The sequence below is a fragment of the Cydia fagiglandana genome, chromosome 2, assembly GCF_963556715.1.
Source record: "Cydia fagiglandana chromosome 2, ilCydFagi1.1, whole genome shotgun sequence".
NCBI classification, from domain to species: domain Eukaryota; kingdom Metazoa; phylum Arthropoda; class Insecta; order Lepidoptera; family Tortricidae; genus Cydia; species Cydia fagiglandana.
The window spans coordinates 9,936,393-9,955,841 of record NC_085933.1 but is presented as its reverse complement, the minus strand read 5'-3'; the positions used below and the strand labels follow the sequence as shown (position 1 = coordinate 9,955,841).

Below are 19,449 nucleotides of genomic sequence, written 5' to 3'. Positions count from 1 at the left end.
ACTTTATGTATAAATAAAATATGTTGGTATAAATTATAATGTTTTATTACAACTTAAAATACATTTCAGCTCACTGATCTGTTGTTACCGCCTTTCTGTCGGTAGATCTTCGTTTTCTCTGCTTTATTCTTTTGACTCATCGGAGCATTCAGTGACTTGAAGTATCCATACCCGCCTCCTCCCTTGCGCTTCGTCGGAGGCCCTTTCTTCTCGACTTTGAGCTCAACTGCGGGCGGTACAGTGAATCCAAACGATTTGGAGACTTTAGCCATATCTATAGTATCAATGTCGAATATGGTTTTCAGGTGATGCGAGTCGTACGCCCTCAAATAGCTCTTGAATGCTTCCTTTGCGGACTGATTTAGGAAGTAATTTCTTGATATCAGTTTTTCCAGCTGTAACAAAAAATGCAAAGGTTTATTTTTGGTATTCAAGTTAAAATACAAACAAGCATAAAGCCCGCCAAATTATAATAATTTAGCCTACATACGTCCCACTGCTGGGCACAGACACAAATTCAAAATTCTGAGTCCTAGTATGTAAGTACGGTCAACCATTTTGAATCCTAGGCCACTATGAAAAGGAGTGTACAGGTTTTTAAAAGGTCGGCAATGTACATGTACACATCTGGAATTGCAGGCGTCCATAGGCTACGGTGACTGCTTACCATCAGGCGGGCCGTATGCTTGTTTGCCACCGATGTTGTATAAAAAACTATAGAACCTTATCGCTTTAACTGCTTGATACATGACGTACATCACTCAATAAGGACTGTTATAGAAGATAAACAAATTGATTCATTATCTCATATGTCTCATAAAGTCATAAATATTGACAAAGTACGGCCCGCGTCACCTCCGTTAACTACTATGTGACCCTTGGCTGCTAAAAGGTTGCCGACCGCTGCATTATGTCATGGTTCTATAGTTCACTAGGAATCAAATAAGTTGACTTTACGTCACCTGCAGTAATATGTTACTCAACGAAGGCCGCAAAAATATGTGATTCGCTCTTATTGCGCCACAAATAAGATCGTGTCAGATATTTTTGCGGCCTTCGAAGAGCAACATATTATTGCAGGTGATTATACATGAACTGGCTAGGCATGCAAAATAAGCAAGTAACCAACCTGCAGCTGTATATCGGCCACTTTGTTCCACGAGAACTCGAACTCGTTGAGCGTGACCTTGGACTGCTTCAAGAAGCGCAGGAAGCCGAGCTCCTCGGGCCGCAGGAACAGCAGCGCGTGCCCGCTGGTCCCGAGGCCGCGCGCCGTCCTGCCCACGCGGTGGATGTATTCCTGTCAAGTGATGATTGGAAATTAATTATCTGACAATATTAAGGCCTTCCATGAGACTAGATTCCATCATACGGCAACCGGTATTTGCTTTAAAAAAATCCTTTTAGTCCACTATATGTTTTCTCATTAAACATCATCATCATATCAGCCGAAAGACGTCCAGGTAAGTGGTTATTCAATCAAAAGTGACGTGATAAGGAGGTACAGGATTTATTTTTATTAGTGACTGAAGAAGCATCACTGAATACTAATTATACATCGAAAAACGTTTACTGCCAGAAACCGGTCGTCTATATCGGCGTACAAAACAACCCGCTGGGCGGGTTGTCCGGCATCTGAGCAAACATTACGAGTGCCTACCAGGCGGGTTCTCGGTAGTCAAAGTGCATTGGCAGCAATCTTTATTAGATCGTCAGTTCATATTTAATTTCAGGACTTTGTTTGCAGTAATGCATGTCTTTCCACTGACGGTGATGACATATTCTAAGCCTTGTTACCAGACAGCGCGACACAAAGGAGGGTAATATGTATGTTTATCAGTCTATGTATGTAAGTATGTATGTTTGTTCCTCAGTGGGCCGATATTGACGATTTTTACCTTTTTCGCGGGCTACGTATCAGCAGTTTCTAGTCGGTAATGCACAACAAGCTTACCTTGGGATCATCAGGCGGATCATACTGGACAATCCAATCGACGGCCGGTATGTCCAGTCCTCTGGCCGCCACGTCTGTGCAAAGCAGGATACCGCTTTCGGCGTTACAGAACTGGAAGAATGTTGTAGTTCGCTTTGTCTGTTGTTGTTTACCCTGAAATATGAGACAGATCAATTTAGCCACCGGACGAAGCCTGCGTTGCGGATAAAAACAAAATTAGCAATATAACTACATGTTATTTTCACTTTTGCTTGTAATTTTCTTCTTCATATTGCTGGGTATTTTGAAAAATAAAAACTATAACCTCGTGCCGCCCAATGTACATTAGGATGTACAATCAGCTTCGATGGAATGTCAACCTTGATAAAAAACGAATTAGGCAGCATTTCATTTGTCTTGTAAAATTTTCGAACAAATGAAATTCAACCCAATTGAATATACAATAAGATTCTAATTTCCTTGGCAATAATTTTGGTATGGTGGGCGGCACGAGGATAATTCGGAGCTACTTGGAATGATCATATCTTTTGTTTATTGTAGCTTTCTTTTTTCGGTTATTGTGTTGATCGTTTACTAAATAAAATCTGTATTGTATATTCAACATATACGGTTTTCTTGTAAGCATATAAATACTATTGGAATGCAGTACCTACTTTTTATTTGTTGCATTGAACACTAGGTACACTCCAATTCAACTAGAGAATATTAGTGTCCGACCGAAGGTTCGGTTTCGGTTTCGGTTTCGGCCAGTTTCGGCCAAAAAATCATGTTTCGGCCGTAGTTTCGGTTTCGGCCAAAATACGGCCGAACCTTTCGGCCGGGCCGAAACTTACGAAATGGTACTTCGGACAAAGACCAAAAGTTGGGGAATAAGTAGGACAACAATATTAATATCTAGGTACATATACTGATTCATGTATAGGTGGTATAGGTACCTACATAATTTAATTGGTTTATTATAAAACACAATTCCACTAGTGAGGGCGACACTGGACGGTCGACTCAGTCTTAAGAGGCTGTCAATACCTATAACGCGCACACTGTCTGATTGTATCGGAGTGAATGAGATAGCCGTTGGCCGAGTATCCGCTCGGCCCGAGTCGAACGATGTCTTTTTCGCTCTTATTCAATCACTTATTCAGTCATTTTCCTATCTACCTCTAATGACAAATTTTAAGCGAGGCTAAAGGTTACGCTCAACTAGTGCTGCAAAGTTGATTTTCTCAATAGTTAATATTTTGCGAGGCTGAACAGCTGACTATTGATTAAAACGAAGAAAAAACCCTTAAAAGTGCCCCCAGTACAGGTTTTCATACGAATGCTCAACCTTAGCCTCACTTTTTACCTCAATTTACCATTGGTTTGTGTTCCACATGTCCTCTACTTCAGCTTAGCCTTTGGCCTCGCTGCGCCATGCTCAGCCTGCGGTCTCGCTTTTTAATACAATGGAAATTGGTTGGAGTCTGTGCTCAACTACTTATTTTGAAGCCTGAAGCACGGCTTTGACTTCGCATGAAAGTTCGCCTCACTGGGGCACTTCGGACTTTTAGGCCCAGGTGAAGATCGGTACCCGGCCTTGCGATATTATTAACAAAAAATTTCGCGCTCGCTGCGCTCGCGTTTTTGCTTGACCCTGTATCTACATGTTAGCTTGACTGGTGAATGAATAGAGTTACACCAAGAAAATTCTGCAATGATTTTGATAGCATACGCAGTGCAACTAGTGCAAATGTTATTTATACGTCTTATTTCATAGAAGTTTTGACGTTTAAAATAACACTTGCATTGCGTGTGTTATCAAAATCGTTGCAGAATTATCTTGGTCTAACTCTAGTAATTTTCTTAAAAAACTGCTTAAGTAACATAAATTTCAAGGACATTGGGTGTTGACAGCCCCATAATATGTGTGTAAAAGCGGTTTATGACATTTTTTCAACGATTCTAACAAGTCTACAAAAGTTTCGGTTTCGGTTTCGGTTTCGGCCGAAACTAGAGCCAAAGCCGAACATTCGGTTTCGGTTTCGGTTTCGGCAAAAAAACATGTTTCGGTCGGACACTAGAGAATATCAACTCCAGATATATTATAAATAAATAGACATTTTTAGATTACTCCACAGATTTGTGTGTATAAAATATTGTAGCATTTATACTAACATGTATAGACATGACCGGCAGGTCGATGTAGTTGAACAGTTCGTGATGGTACTTCACCGACATACAGGTGGAGAAGAACACCATCACCTTTTTCTTTCTGTTCTTTTTGAGGAATGTGAATAACACCATCATGCGCTTTTCTGACGGGCAAACTATGTAACTGTAAAAATACAAACATTTATTTAGAAAAGGTACTTTTTACCTAAAGCTATGGAATGCGATTTATTAGTGTAATGCTTTAGCTGAGCATTAGGCACTAATTTATTACGTACCTAACGTCTAGTTAAAAGTACCACACGCCAAATGCTGTTTTGAAAAAAAAATCTTTTCTAATATTTACTTAAAGGGAACTAATAATGCAGCTCTATGGCCAAGCTTGAGACGAATAAATGTAACTTATAATATTGATGTTCTTACCCTTGCTCCAAACTATCCACAGTAGCTTGCTCCCTGTGATCATCAACGCCAACATACACTGGCTCGTGTTTTACAGCCAGAGCTGTCAACGCCTCCGTCTTCTTTGTTTGCGTGGCGCTGAACAACATGGTCTGACGGCGTTCTGTGGGGAAAGTCAGGCATTTGTGTCGCGTACAAGACTTACAAGTTACAACAGCTGATAATTTTTGCCATATATGGCAAATTACATTGTAGGAAAATTCATCAAATTACTAATCAAACTGTACATTATTATGTGCTCTAACGAGGATACCTCCTTACATGTAAGTATAATTTAAATAGAATGGTGCATAATTAACCCTTTGACCGCCGTTGTCCGGTATAGAAGACAACGATAGAACGATACGCTGGCGCCGTCGTCTTGTATACAAGACACAAATTCAACCACTGAGTTAATGTGAAAATAATAACAATTGCAATTTCATTTACACTCGTGTTCATATTTAAAGTCTTTGTTTTTTCATTTATTTGCTTTTTAAACCGCTATAAATCCCTTCTTTTATAATAAGGCATTTAAAAAAATTGCTCCAATTTTCAACATTTTTCATGTTCCTCGTCGCCGTTGTCTTGTATAAAAGACAGCTAGGGATGGGAATGTTAACTCGATATGGGAATTTTTAAAGTAAATATAAAGTCAGAAATATGTTTTTATCTAAGTATTTGAACACTTGTTAATCGCCAATTTTTTTCAACGAATAGTCGGTAACAGTGTTGGCCGAACGTTAATGCAATTGACCATTAAAAATTAACCATTGAAAAGGTTAATTGCCATTAGCCATTAACCATTGAAGGAAAATTAATTATCAATTGCATTGAACATCAATTTGCATTAATGTTAATTTATTACGAACCACTAACAATTAAAAAGAATTAATGGTTATTGCTTTACAAACCATTAAAAACTAAAACAATTTTTAATGAAAATTAAACATGTGATTGATAATTAACAATTAACAAGAATAAATATCGTAATTTTATAAAGACGTCCAAGATTTATTTAATTTAATCAATTTATTTTATATTTTATTTATTTTATTTATTTTATTTATTTTATTTATTTTATTTATTTTATTTATTTTATTTATTTTATTTATTTTATTTATTTTATTTATTTTATTTATTTTATTTATTTTATTTATTTTATTTATTTTATTTATTTTATTTATTTTATTTATTTTATTTATTTTATTTATTTTATTTATTTTATTTATTTTATTTATTTTATTTATTTTATTTATTTTATTTATTTTATTTATTTTATTGAGAATTTATTGCAGATTAAAAACTAATACTTTACAACATCATTAAAACTAACTATAAATTAAAGATTTAAAAACTAAACTAAAATTAAAATATAACTACTTAAAAATTAAACTAATACTTATAATATTATATAAAAACTAAAATATACTAATAAAATATATGAAAATAAAAAGAAGTTATAAAGAGAATACACCTTCTAAAATCTCTGCCTGCGGCATTGAGCCCATAACGCTGGCTGCGTTACCTCTCTGTATAGCCAGCGATATGCGCTGGGAGAGGTAAGCACCAGCCCTACGGTCCCCCGAGGCGTCGACCAGCCGTGTCGACAGGTCCCCCATGAAAGTTTTCATGTCCGCCGACCAAGGACCCATTGTTTCCACTGCAAGCGCCGCAAACTCATAATCCTGCAGTAAGGATGAGTATTTGCGGCGCTTGAGTAGTTGGGCCTGGTCGGCAGCAGCGCCAGCTTGTGCCCGGGTAGCCTGGATGTGGGACTGCGCAAAGGTGTCTACGCATGTCGCGTCCCACACCAAAGGCCTACCCAGTCTCCACGGCACCATTGTGGCTCCGTCCGGTCGCTTACCATCGTCTCTCGCCATACCTGAGGGTTCTAAAGTTTATTTTATTTATTTTATTTATTTTATTTATTTTATTTATTTTATTTATTTTATTTATTTTATTTATTTTATTTATTTTATTTATTTTATTTATTTTATTTATTTTATTTATTTTATTTATTTTATTTATTTTATTTATTTTATTTATTTTATTTATTTTATTTATTTTATTTATTTTATGAGCACCCATTATAACTAACAATAATGGGTGTATTCCCATTTGTCCCCACGGGGAACATATAGGAAATATATGTGCAGTTTGCATATAAATTATTCCCATTTTTCCCCACTTTATTGGTGTGGGGACAAATGGGAACACATCATTATCCGATATTTTCCCGTTTGTTCCCGCCTGGAGCAGATGGAATAAGCGCTTCATATAAATGAATAAATCCCATTTGTCCCCGTTTCCCATTTGTCTCCAACTCACATATGACAGGGACAAATAAAAATACACCAATAATGAGTGTATTCCCATTTAATAGTTTCAAGCAAAATTAACATTAATTATTAGTTTATGAAAAAAATATTTAATTCCATTAAACGTTAATGCAATTGAGAGTAATTCTAATTAATTTTTTGAAACTTTAATGCCATTAAATAGGCAATTAGATTGACAATCAATGTAATTAAATGTCTCAAGATTCAATTCTAACTAACTTTAATTAAATTGATGCGTAATGCAATTGATTAATTGCGGAATTAATGGTTAATGCAATTGATTAATTGTTAATTAGAATTAACCATTACGGCCAACACTGGTCGGTAACTACTTACTAGAATACGTAGAACGAGAGTCAGATAGGCATAACTATATTTAAAGTTCAGGTAGCTTCTTTAGCTCTATAAAGTAGAGTCAGACAAGTAAATTTGCCATTGTAGATTGTGGACTATTTAATTGCAGAAGAGATAAATAAAAAAAATAATTGATGTTATTTTATAGCTTAGTGGGAAGGGATACACCGCAGCGACCGCTTCGCACAAGTGTGGTACAGGGACATACCTGTTTATCAGACTTTACTTTTATTGTTATAACATTGAAGTTAATGTGTAATTTTTTTATAACAAGTCGTTGAACGTTTTTTTGATAAGAGTTTACCTATATTAATGTAAACCAAACTGAAATTATAATGATAGATTCTAATTCCGGAATAATATCTTCACTCATAAAAAATTCAACCCACGTGTAATTTTCACTAAAACAGTTCCGGTATATTGACTTTATCGACACATGATGCGCAGCTTTAAGACTGCATCGAGCAAAATCAGCGAAAAAGGCAGTCACCGTTTAGTCGCTAGCGTTCACATCTCTTGATAAAAAAAATTATAATAAATGTCATTATTATCCCAAAGAGTGTGTTTACAACGAATCACCCTTGAAAATCTGAAATATTTTACAATATAATAAATACACTTATGCAAAGTTGTACCTAAAACGAGATGAACGAGTGTCAGCGTTTAGTAAAATTTGTATAAAAAAATCGATGCTCATGCTATAAAATCGAGTGATTTCGAAAGCCAGATAACTGGACTACAACGAATCAGGCTTTTCCTATTTTTCTTCTTAAAGGCTACAGAGAAATTCAATCGTAAACGTAAACTTTCGTAAAATTTCCATACATCCGCCATATCTGTCTAATTCTCCTTTCAATCAGATGCCCGCTGGGCTTGGTTGGAAGCGGACGCGTACCAGGATCTCCCAGTTTGACATTTCGTTTTGGAATATATATTGACAGAAATTCATATCCGTATACGAATGATGATACCAGTGAAAAACTGTGTTCAAAATAAATAGGGTAAATAAATAACGTCACACGGAGATCTAGAGTCATTAAAATTTCGATTTCTTTTTATTCACAAGTCATAATACTTAAAAAATATAACAAATTATTTAATAAAATATATGAATACAACCAAATCAGTGTAATTAGCTTCTTCCTAATTCACTTAAAATGAAAAAAGTTTGAAGATTTGTTATTTCTTATTGGAATAAATTTTCATTGTGCTGGTATTCATGTTACGTCATTTTAAAAACATATATGACATAATGACAATATACTAGATAAACAATTTATCAACAAAATTCTTCACATTTTAGCCTAAGCAATATAAATTATTAAAATTTTATTTATGAAGACGGAGCAATGTTGTTCACATAATTTCAGCAATAAAATTCTTAGTTTCAACTAGTTCTGTTGCTATTCTAAGAGCTATCACGAGCTCTGAAAGTTAATTCAATGATATATCATCAAGAAATTGAAATCAAGACTCGACCTGCAGTCTCAGCGAGATTTTGTGGCTATATTATCAGTTGAAAGAACGATATTTAGAGCCAATACCAGCAGTGGTCTGGTTTACGAGTAATATTATATTGGTTTCATGTGACGATGTTTATATAAATGTATCTATCAAACAACAACGTGCTTTTATTTCATTGATTATCGGTGCCAAACGATAACTCAGTAACGAAATAAAATTATGAGAAATGCCTTTGGTTTTTTTCAGTGAACGTTTATATTTATGAGGTCGTTTATAAGGTCTTATGTCTTATCAGCGTGGCTTTGGCCTTTGGACATTTTTGTAATGCTTTGTAATAAGATAGGTGAGGTATCTACTTATATCCCTAATTGTAATAACCTTGTTTGAAATGAATTACAATTTAATTATTTAAATAAAAAAGTGGTCCACAAAAATATACATCCGCTCGGTCCGCTAAAATAATATAAGTGCCCTTCATAATATTAAGTAGGTATATTTAAGATTAACAATCAGTAAACATCATTAATTATAATTACGCTCAAATGCTTATGTTTCAGTACAAATTGGGTGAGATATTTCCGACATAAAACCTAAAGGTAAAAGTACAATTTGCTAAGTAAACTGTCAATCTACATTAATTATTATAATAGATAGACTCTTAGAGGTCAGCTTACTGAAGACTATGAACAACATATAGGTACTTTCTAAATAAAATACAATTTGTTTTTCCATGACTCATGTAGGCCTTATTTTACTAGACCATTTAAATTGAAGATGAAATTAATTCATGATAAAAGGTAATAAGGCCCGGTAATATTCTCTGTTATTCTTGAACTTGTACTATGACTAAGAAGGCCCACTGACAGTGCAAGTAACAAGGCCCGGTTCCGAACCAACATGGTATGGTTTTTTTTATAAAACGTGTATTTTTCAAAAGCGCCGGAATATTTTTATAACTATTTTGGTATATGAAGAAACATGAACAAATGAGAAATCTATATTGAATTGAATTGGTAATAATATCCTGATTATTTATAAAACTATTTCAGTTAAAATAAAGGTGGGCCTTATATGCCTCACCTAACCCTATTCGTTCACATTTAGATCCTATAGCTATATTTGGTCACTTTGGCCGTCACTATCTATTTGATACCGATTGTACTAACAATTAAAAGTACAGCTCATATGTACTTTTTCCTGTACTGAAACTTATAAGGTATGCCCACCAAATACGCTCATAAGAACGATATATTCTATAGATATAGGCTATGAACTTTCTAATGATATACAGGGTGTAATCGTTAAGTGTAGCCAGGCTATAATTCCGTAAATATAACAGATATCAGAAAACTTCAAATTGATATCGAAAGTGCGTTACCCAATGAGTAAAATTACATTAATAACTTTTTTTTAAATAAAAACAGAAATATCCCAGACATTAACTCTACTCTAAGACACCCTTCAAAGAACGTTGGTGTCGTAAGAGATAAAACTGCTTGAGATTCATTATTTGCGATGATAAACTGTAATAAAATAATAAAACTACCGTTTATGAAATAATAAATCTATCATTTCTGCTTTTATTTAAAAAAGTTATTAGGGATCATCCATTAATTACGTCACATGAATTTCTAGGTTTTTTGACCCCTCCCCCCCTCCTTGTCACACTTGGTCACATTTTGCAACTCCCTCCCCACCTGGTGTGACGTCACATTTTAGGTAATTTTGTTTTCAACGAAATCGGCAGTACTAGCTCGGCATTATTTAAAAAAAAATATTTTTGGTAAAATAAATATATATAATTTTATAACACAAAACCAATTAGGAACGAAAATTACCTACATACTTCCAAAACCTCATTATTTAAATGTACTGCGAATAAAAAAATATAAATTAATTTTCGGTTACTGATGAATAGTGATGAAGTTAAAGTGACGTCACAGTGTTTGTGACTCCCCCTCCCCATGTCACAACATGTCACATTTTCTTGACCCCCTCCCCCCCAAACGTGTGACGTAATTAATGGATGACCCCTTAATGTAATTTTACTCATTGGGTAACGCACTTTCGATAACAATTTGATGTTTTCTGATATCTGTTATATTTACGAAATTATAGCCTGGCTACACTTAACGATTACGCCCTGTATAAGTTACTTCGGGACGCGTCATGGTCATGGCCCAGAACCCATACTATCCGGGACACAGTTCTTTAATATTATGTGGGGCTAAAAAGGCCCTCTGTCAGTGCAGGTGACAAGGCCCGGTCCCGGGCCTTATTGAACGTATGAGATGGAATAGTAAATTTAAATATTTTAATATAGGTAATTATGAGTTTTTTGATCTCCCGATAAGTTTTAAGTAAGCATCACTTACTGACTTACAAAAGTATAAGCGTAGTACCTGCATTCTATTAGATGTTTTTAAAGCCTTATTATCAATAGAGCTTTAAAAATTAAGTTATAAGTAAAATATAATAAGCGTGTTTAGTTGTAAATAATATGTTACAAGACCTATATATAACTAATGAAGGGATAATTTTAGATATAAGTAGTTCACTTCGAGTAGGTAAAATAGACGATTTCTTATATCTTTAATAATAAAACTCCTAGTTTTAATTTGGTCTATGTCTACAAACCGCATACCTACCATCGCACACCACCACACTGTTAACTGACAGTTCGTAAACCTTATTACAAAAGGCATAAGGTCTACCGATGGACAGTTAAGAGCGTCGCCGTTTGTACCTATCTTAATACAAAAGTCAACAACGAAAATAAATAATTACCTAATACGTCACATACCTATGACATGACATGAACAAACAAGGAAAGCTATATATAAAAAGTGTTTTTTCTCTGTCTTCTCACAAAGGAAAGTTTGACAGTTTTAATTCCTCAAAGGAGGTCAGTAGTTAACACTAAACTCGAAACAGCACCTTTAAAAAAACATTAGGGGTCACTGACCTGTCCCAGTAAATTGAGGTAGTGTGCGTGAGCTGCGTTTGTGCGTGAAATGGGGTAATTTGACAGAATCTGAAAATTTACCCTCCTCTACGCCCTCTTAACGTTATAGTGCCATGCCTTATGGGAAACGGTCGCAGAGATAGTTCAGAGCCGGAAACCGCTACCAACTTTTAGTATGTTGTTAGGCATGGCATTGGGTCTCCAAAACTGCCGGGAGACGGCGGCGCCGGCCATCTACTTCAGCGGAATGACGTCGTCAAAATGACTCCCGCTTCGTTGCGAATATTGCATACTGCACCCAAATTATGCATAGCACATACACGTGTGGGGTATTAAATGAAAGCCAATTAAATAAACTATATTTTATTTATACAAAGTGTATCAAAATATGCAACAGTTTAAGAGAAATTTACAAAATAATAAAAATTACGTAAAAAAATATTCGATTATTTGGGTTTTACAACCAAACCAAAAGTCGGACGATAAAGCAATGTACTACAACATTAAAGATAACTTCTCAAGCCATACACTGATATCAATAAAATCAAAATTGGACTAAATATGTGGAAATTATGCATCAAAATGTAAATATTCGCCCATACAAATGCATAAAAGTTAAAAAAATCAAAATTGGTCATTTTCAGGATAATCCGCATAAGCTTCTAGTATGTTATTAGCAATATGACCTGGAGTCTAAAACTGCCGGGAGACCATCGCTGTTGTTCCTCAGTTACAAATAATGACGTCATATAAATAATCACTGCCGAATTTCGTAAAATGTAAATTATAGCTATACCACGAGTCTCACATACACGTGAGTTACATGTAACGAAAGGTTATTAAATGTATTATGATTCACCTAAACATTGTTTGTAAAAAAAATGTACGGTTTCAGAGCTAGAAACAACGAAATACCACTTTTTATGGAAAAAGTAGATATGTATCAATTTTATAGCTAAACTAAAACCGTCAAAAAATTTTTGCGTATAACATTTGAAAAACTTGTTATTCAACTATATATCACAATTTAAATTTTACATTTCCGACAAAAACTGTGGAAGTTGTGGAAAAAAAACTAAAGCGCCCCAACAATTCTACCTTAATGCGCTCATATTATGCAAAGAATAGTTCTATTTATCGAGTATTAAATGAATGAACATTACATAAAATACATGAAAACGACATTTTCGAATGGAACCATAATTAAAAAAATAATAATTTACTTGATAAGTAAGCAAAATATTGTTTCTTTAAGTACCTAATCTCCTCCTTTCAAAGTCGGTTAAAATGTAGCTTTTGTGACCTCGGCTACAAAGACAAATAAATTGACACCTCATTTATCAAAATCAGTTCAGTAGTTTCATGCAAACGGTACCTACACATGCACGCATAGATAGCAAATTCTGCCGTAGTCGGACAAAAAATAAAAATTCAATAATTAGACCTTTACTATTATGGCCTGGCGTGGCTTGGCATCTAACGTTGAAACTCTCAGGCCGTAGATGTTAGCAGGCCTAGCGGGCGTCGCCTCGATGAGTTAGCAAGATGCCTTATGGAGGCTTCGAATTATCAGAGGGGTGACCTATATTTCGGAGGATCAGAAGGAAAATTCTGCCAGCCTTCTCAGCTCAGCCTTGAAACCCTTGCACCACTCAAGATTCCACTTTTATAAGAATACCCAACTGGCGCGAAGTGGCGCAGAATAGGGCAGAGTGACGCTCTTTTGTGCCAGAGGCCAAGATCCTCTTTGCTTTGGGTCACTGAGCCAGTGATGTATGTATGTACAAGGCTAATCGAGGCTTAAATATATAATTATGTATCGCATTAAGTGAACTGATAGGGTATTTACCTCGATAAGGCATTTTGTATTAGGCATGTACCTACTTACTGGCATGTAACTTTACATTTCTTTAATAATGTAGCGTTAGGGCATGACAATAAGAGTCTATTTCATATTAATATTTACCGCAACTACAGCAGGAACTGCTATCTACGTATGTAATTATGTATTTTTTACATGAAACAACTGAACTGATTTTGATAAATGAGGTGTCAATTTATTTGTCTTTGTAGCCCAGGTCACAAAAGCCACATTTTAACCGACTTTGAAAGGAGGAGATTAGGTACTTAAAGAAACAGTATTTTGCTTACTTATCAACTAAATTATTATTTTTTTAATTAAGGTTCCATTTGAAAATGTCGTTTTCATGTATTTTATGTAATGTTCATTCATTTAATACTCGATAAATAGAACTATTCTTTGCATAATATGAGCGCATTAAGGTAGAATTGTTGGGGCGCTTTAGTTTTTTTTCCACAACTTCCACAGTTTTTGTCGGAAATGTAAAATTTAAATTGTGATATATAGTTGAATAACAAGTTTTTCAAATGTTATACGCAAAAATTTTTTGACGGTTTTAGTTTAGCTATAAAATTGATACATATCTACTTTTTCCATAAAAAGTGGCATTTCGTTGTTTCTAGCTCTGAAACTGTACATTTTTTTTACAAACAATGTTTAGGTGAATCATAATACATTTAATAACCTTTCGTTACATGTAACTCAAGTGTATGTGAGACTCGTGGTATAGCTATAATTTACATTTTACGAAATTCGGCAGTGATTATTTATATGACGTCATTATTTGTAACTGAGGAACAACAGCGATGGTCTCCCGGCAGTTTTAGACTCCAGGTCATATTGCTAATAACATACTAGAAGCTTATGCGGATTATCCTAAAAATGACCAATTTTGATTTTTTTAACTTTTATGCCTTTGTATGGGCGAATATCTACATTTTGATGCATAATTTCCACATATTTGGTCTAATTTTGATTTTATTGATATCAGTGTATGGCTTGAGAAGTCATCTTTAATGTTGTAGTACATTGCTTTATCGTCCGACTTTTGGTTTGGTTGTAAAACCCAAATAATCGAATATTTTTTTACGTGATTTTTATTATTTTGTAAATTTCTCTTAAACTTTTGCATATTTTGATACACTTTGTATAAACAAAATATAGTATATTTAATTGGCTTTCATTTAATACCCCACACGTGTATGTGCTATGCATAATTTGGGTGCAGTATGCAATATTCGCAACGAAGCGGGAGTCATTTTGATGACGTCATTCCGCTGAAGTAGATGGCCGGCGCCGCCGTCTCCCGGCAGTTTTGGAGACCCGATGCCATGCCCAACAACATACTAAAAGTTGGTAGCGGTTTCCGGCTCTGAACTATATTCCCATAAGGCATATGACTATTACGCCAATAAAGTTTACGTACCGACAAGCGCTTACGCCGTTGACCTAGAGACTATTATTAATTGATCCGCGCGGAAACAGTCCTTGTCGGTCTGCACTGCGGGCAGTCCATGGGCGCCGTTGTCTTGTATAAAAGACTTCTCGTACAGCCTAGTGCGGCGATATCACGTCTTGAATCGACATTGTTTAGTGGTTGTTTTTTATGTTAAATCCCTATATTTTAAACATTTTCGGGTGTAAAACATATGTTTAATTTTGGCAATTTGGAATGAAATTAAAACAGGATAAGAACAAAGCTAAATTAAAAAGATTTTTATTAAATATTGTAAATATCGATATCACTATTTGCAATCCCTAAACTTTTTATTAGTTGTTTACTTAAAATTTGCTCTGGCGTGTGAGTGAGCGTCTTTGCGGACTAGGTCCGGCGGCCAAAAGGTTAACGCGCGAGCGAAACGAGACCTCCAGAATTAAACAAGCAAATTTCTCTTTTGGCCACAATTTGGATTAGGTCAGTTATAAGTATATTGAAGTTCAACAGCCATGGAAATGGGTCACCTTATATAGAATTTTCCTCATAATAGTGTTTTTTTTTTTTTATTATGAATGGGCTTACTCATGGCCACAGACTAGCCGAGGCGTAGACGTGGCCTACGATGGAGCGAGCTCGCCCAGAGATGTTCTGTTTTCTTTGCTGATGAGTTAATATCATATTTAATATAATGAAGTTTTAACTTACTGGGCAACAACCTTATGATTTGTTTCACTTCTTCCTCAAATCCAATCTCAAGTATCCTGTCTGCTTCATCGATAACTAGACACTGTAGGTTTTTGTACAAAAAGTCTGGAGTGTTCTGCAAATGATCTAGCAGTCTACCTGGAGTGGCTACCAAAATGTTGATACCTGAAAACAAAAGCATCTTGTCAAGCTTTTTTTTTATTTTTGGTTATGCACAATACTAGTGCAGTTATTCTACCTAGAGTATCCCTAAAATGGGCATGAAGGGCTATGCTAAAATAAATACATAATGTAATGTCATTACCTTTCGATAATTTCTGGGCTTCTGTACTTCTGTTAGCACCACCCATGACCAGCCCATAGGTGTGGTGATGATATTTCATTAACTCCATCAATACTCCAAAAGTTTGCATAGACAACTCTCTTGTTGGTGATAGAATTATGACTCCTGTACCTGTAACATTATGTTCAGATTCAATAACATTACATTAAAGGCTATAAATTTTATTGTTGTTAAACAAAATCAGATATCCATTCTGTGTTCATTTAACCACTCTAAACATACTCCCCCAGTGCTTGCATTAAAACTAGTCCTTTGTGCCTCTACAGTTTTCACTGGAGACTCTTTGGTCTAGCTTCAACACAAACATTGGTTTTGGATGTATGGAATCAGTTTTCATATTCGCCTTTTTGTCATCATACGAAAAAACTTGTACATCTTTAACAAAATATAATGCAAATTGTGCATTTGACTACCAGTGTGCACTAAAGGAAAGATTTGAAACATGCAGAGACTCAACAGGCAGTATTTCTTAAAACCGGGCAAGTGCGAGTCGGACTCGCGCACGAAGGGTTCCGTACCTTAATGCAAAAAAAAAAACAAAAAAAAGGCAAAAAAAAAAACGGTCACCCATCCAAGTACTGACCACTCCCGACGTTGCTTAACTTTGGTCAAAAATCACGTTTGTTGTATGGGAGCCCCATTTAAATCTTTATTTTATTCTGTTTTTAGTATTTGTTGTTATAGCGGCAACAGAAATACATCATCTGTGAAAATTTCAACTGTCTAGCTATCACGGTTCGTGAGATACAGCCTGGTGACAGACAGACGGACGGACGGACGGACGGACAGCGAAGTCTTAGTAATAGGGTCCCGTTTTACCCTTTGGGTACGGAACCCTAATTACCAAAGATAATAAAATAGGTAAAGATAATAAAGATGATAAAGATGATAAAGATACGAGTAATAGGGTGTATAGAGTTATTGTCAGGTAAATTATGTAGTGACAGTGAATTTATTGCCATTTTTAGACAGATGTTTTAAACTTTTAGAATGCCATTTGACTTTGTACCATCTTTCACATATATGTGTTCAATTTCTTAAATATTAAAAAGTAGCACTATCTACTCGAGATTAGGCCAAAGGTATGGTTCCATCTTTTCGAGCCATGGTGCAGTAAATTCACTGTGACAACATGATTTACAGGTCGTTTCTATTTCAAATTCTCTTTGCATTACCTATTACACTACAAAGTTCATAAACTTACCATTTCTTGGCTTGAACTTCAACTTGTAAATAAGATCAATAGCTGGTATTAGAAACGCCAGAGTCTTTCCAGAACCTGTCCTGGCTGCTCCTACAAGGTCTCTGCCTTCAAGCAAAGGTGGTATGGCCTTAGCTTGAATCTCTGTCATTGTTGTGAAACCCATATCTTTTACTCCCATGAGTGTTGCCTCACAGACTTTGTCCTCAAGTGCAGAGAATTTTTGACTTGATAGAATGCCAAGGCATAAGCTGGATCCTGGCACTGTTAACCAAAACAATTCACTAAATGTAATGAAGTTCCTTAACACTTAGGAATAAACTTTCTAGTTTATTTAGAGGCAAAGTGAATATTTGATAAGTTAAGAGATAATAATCTTACAACTTATTAGTTTACTATTTGGTTTCTTTCTTTCCAAAAAAATGGAACAAGCCAGTATTCCTGTACTGTTTTTTTTACTAAATAATATTTGTCTTTTGTAAATGGCTAAAAGAATGTATGTTTGTCAATTCTGGCAAGCTCATTTTATTACAACTATTATAACAACCTCTTCGTAATATAATACTCTACTTAATGTTAAATTATCTATAGCAACGAAATTATGAATATAGCCAATTGATATTCTTACACTGGCTTGAATCTGGATCTGGCTTGCCCTCAATTGGTTCTTTCTCAACCTGGTCATCACTCTCATTTCCGTCCTCATTGTCTGAATCATTCTCTGTGCTTTCTTCTTTTACTTCCACTGGTTCTTGTTTGACCTTCTTATTCTTCTTTTTTTCTGTGAAATATTTCTCAGTATAAGCCACATTTCAATACAAAACATAAAATTGAAAAAAAAGGGACTTAAGCACTTACTTTTCGGTATGTTTTCAGGCACATTATTTTCATGTGGCCTTTTCTTTACATCTTTAATTGGCTCTGGCTTGGATGTGGTTTCTGAAACAATGTAAGGTAATACAAATTAAGCGATGTATGAGCAGCGGAAGCATAATTGCACTGTTAACCATCTACACCCAAACAATCTAGAAAATAATACTGAATAGCAGTTTCAAAGTTTTAGGTATGTTTCGATATTATACTTCTACCATATCATATTAATGTCATGATTCCAAACATTATGATGAGCATAACGACCATTGGCTCAATTTGGCTTTTGTCTGTATTTTGGTGCAACTGATAAGAACATTAACTTCAATAAATTGCTCTGATAATTAGCTTAAGATAATATATTATTATGTAAAACGTTCATAAGTGCTTGTTACTAGGCCTACATGAATAAAGTATTTTTGACTTTGACTTTGAACAGCTGCACCTAATTAGTTATTTAAGTACTGTTCCTAATTCATACTTACTCTTATCTATCTATACATTTTAAATACTAAAAACAAGTAGAAAACTATAACATACATTATGGTTTCTGGCTCAGAAAGATGTATGTAACGCAAGTAATAAAATTTTTTTTCTACTTTTTATGCGGTTACTAATATGCTTTGTAGCTTAAGCTTTACAAATCGTGAATTATTCCGTACCAATGTAATATTTTTCTAGACAAAGGACCATGTACTAACGTAAAATTAAGGTTACTTACCTGGCACGCTTGATTTTTTCTCAGCTAACTTTAATTTATTTTTTTCACGTTTCTTAATTTTTCTTAAAAGAATTTTGTCGGGTGTCGGCATTTTGAAATAATTAAATCATGAGAGTAATTTTATAACGACTCAAACCGTGAGAATTAATAACACGTGGTTCCTTTGATTCTCTCCGTAGCTCCTCGGAGTCCTCGGACTCTGTTGGGGCCTTGGTTGACAGTGACACTAGTGACAGACAAAATGTCTGACATTTTTGTCTATGACATGGGCTCTACATAACAGTAACATACACACTATCGCACCGCACCGCGAACTTCACCGTGCGGTGCAATAGTGTGTTACTACTTAAACCACGACCTTGGTCCGGTCAGCATATCCCTTTCTCGCTCTCACTTATAGCGGTGTCTTTAAAAGACGTACGGCGATCTCCCTTCCACACGATAAAACAGGCCTCAGATCGGACCAAGGTCCGGTCATGGACATTAAACATAACTGGATGGCGGACATTGGCCAAAAAGTGTGTCCACATGAGATAGTCAAGGTGGGCCGTTGTATCTCTTTCTAATTAGGGTGACCATACGTCTTATGTATGTGGGATATTAGGATAACATTTAAATATATAGTTTGACAAGGATCTTTTC

At 35.1% G+C, this 19,449-nt stretch overlaps 1 protein-coding gene across 1 annotated transcript; it reads right to left on the bottom strand.

The window, feature by feature from the left end:
• Positions 1-29: 29 nt before the first annotated feature.
• LOC134675643 (probable ATP-dependent RNA helicase pitchoune) lies at positions 30-18,994 on the bottom strand. The gene is made up of 11 exons (XM_063533975.1): positions 18,808-18,994; positions 18,075-18,155; positions 17,845-17,997; positions 17,220-17,480; positions 15,977-16,126; positions 15,673-15,837; positions 4,526-4,667; positions 4,109-4,268; positions 1,955-2,107; positions 1,130-1,300; positions 30-395 (listed from the first exon to the last, which is right to left on the bottom strand). The coding sequence occupies exons 1-11, from the start codon at positions 18,896-18,898 to the stop codon at positions 66-68; spliced, it is 1,857 nt and encodes a 618-aa protein (XP_063390045.1). The 5' UTR covers positions 18,899-18,994; the 3' UTR covers positions 30-65.
• Positions 18,995-19,449: the final 455 nt, after the last annotated feature.

Bases quoted from the DNA above. Each gene is read 5' to 3' on its own strand.
- LOC134675643 (XM_063533975.1), bottom strand. From the start codon at position 18,898: ATGCCGACACCCGACAAAATTCTTTTAAGAAAAATTAAGAAACGTGAA. The intron at 18,156-18,807 runs GTAAGTAACCTT...ACATTGTTTCAG, and splicing joins GAAAAAATCAAGCGTGCCAG to AAACCACATCCAAGCCAGAG. The intron at 4,269-4,525 runs GTAAGAACATCA...GTATTTTTACAG, and splicing joins GTGGATAGTTTGGAGCAAGG to TTACATAGTTTGCCCGTCAG.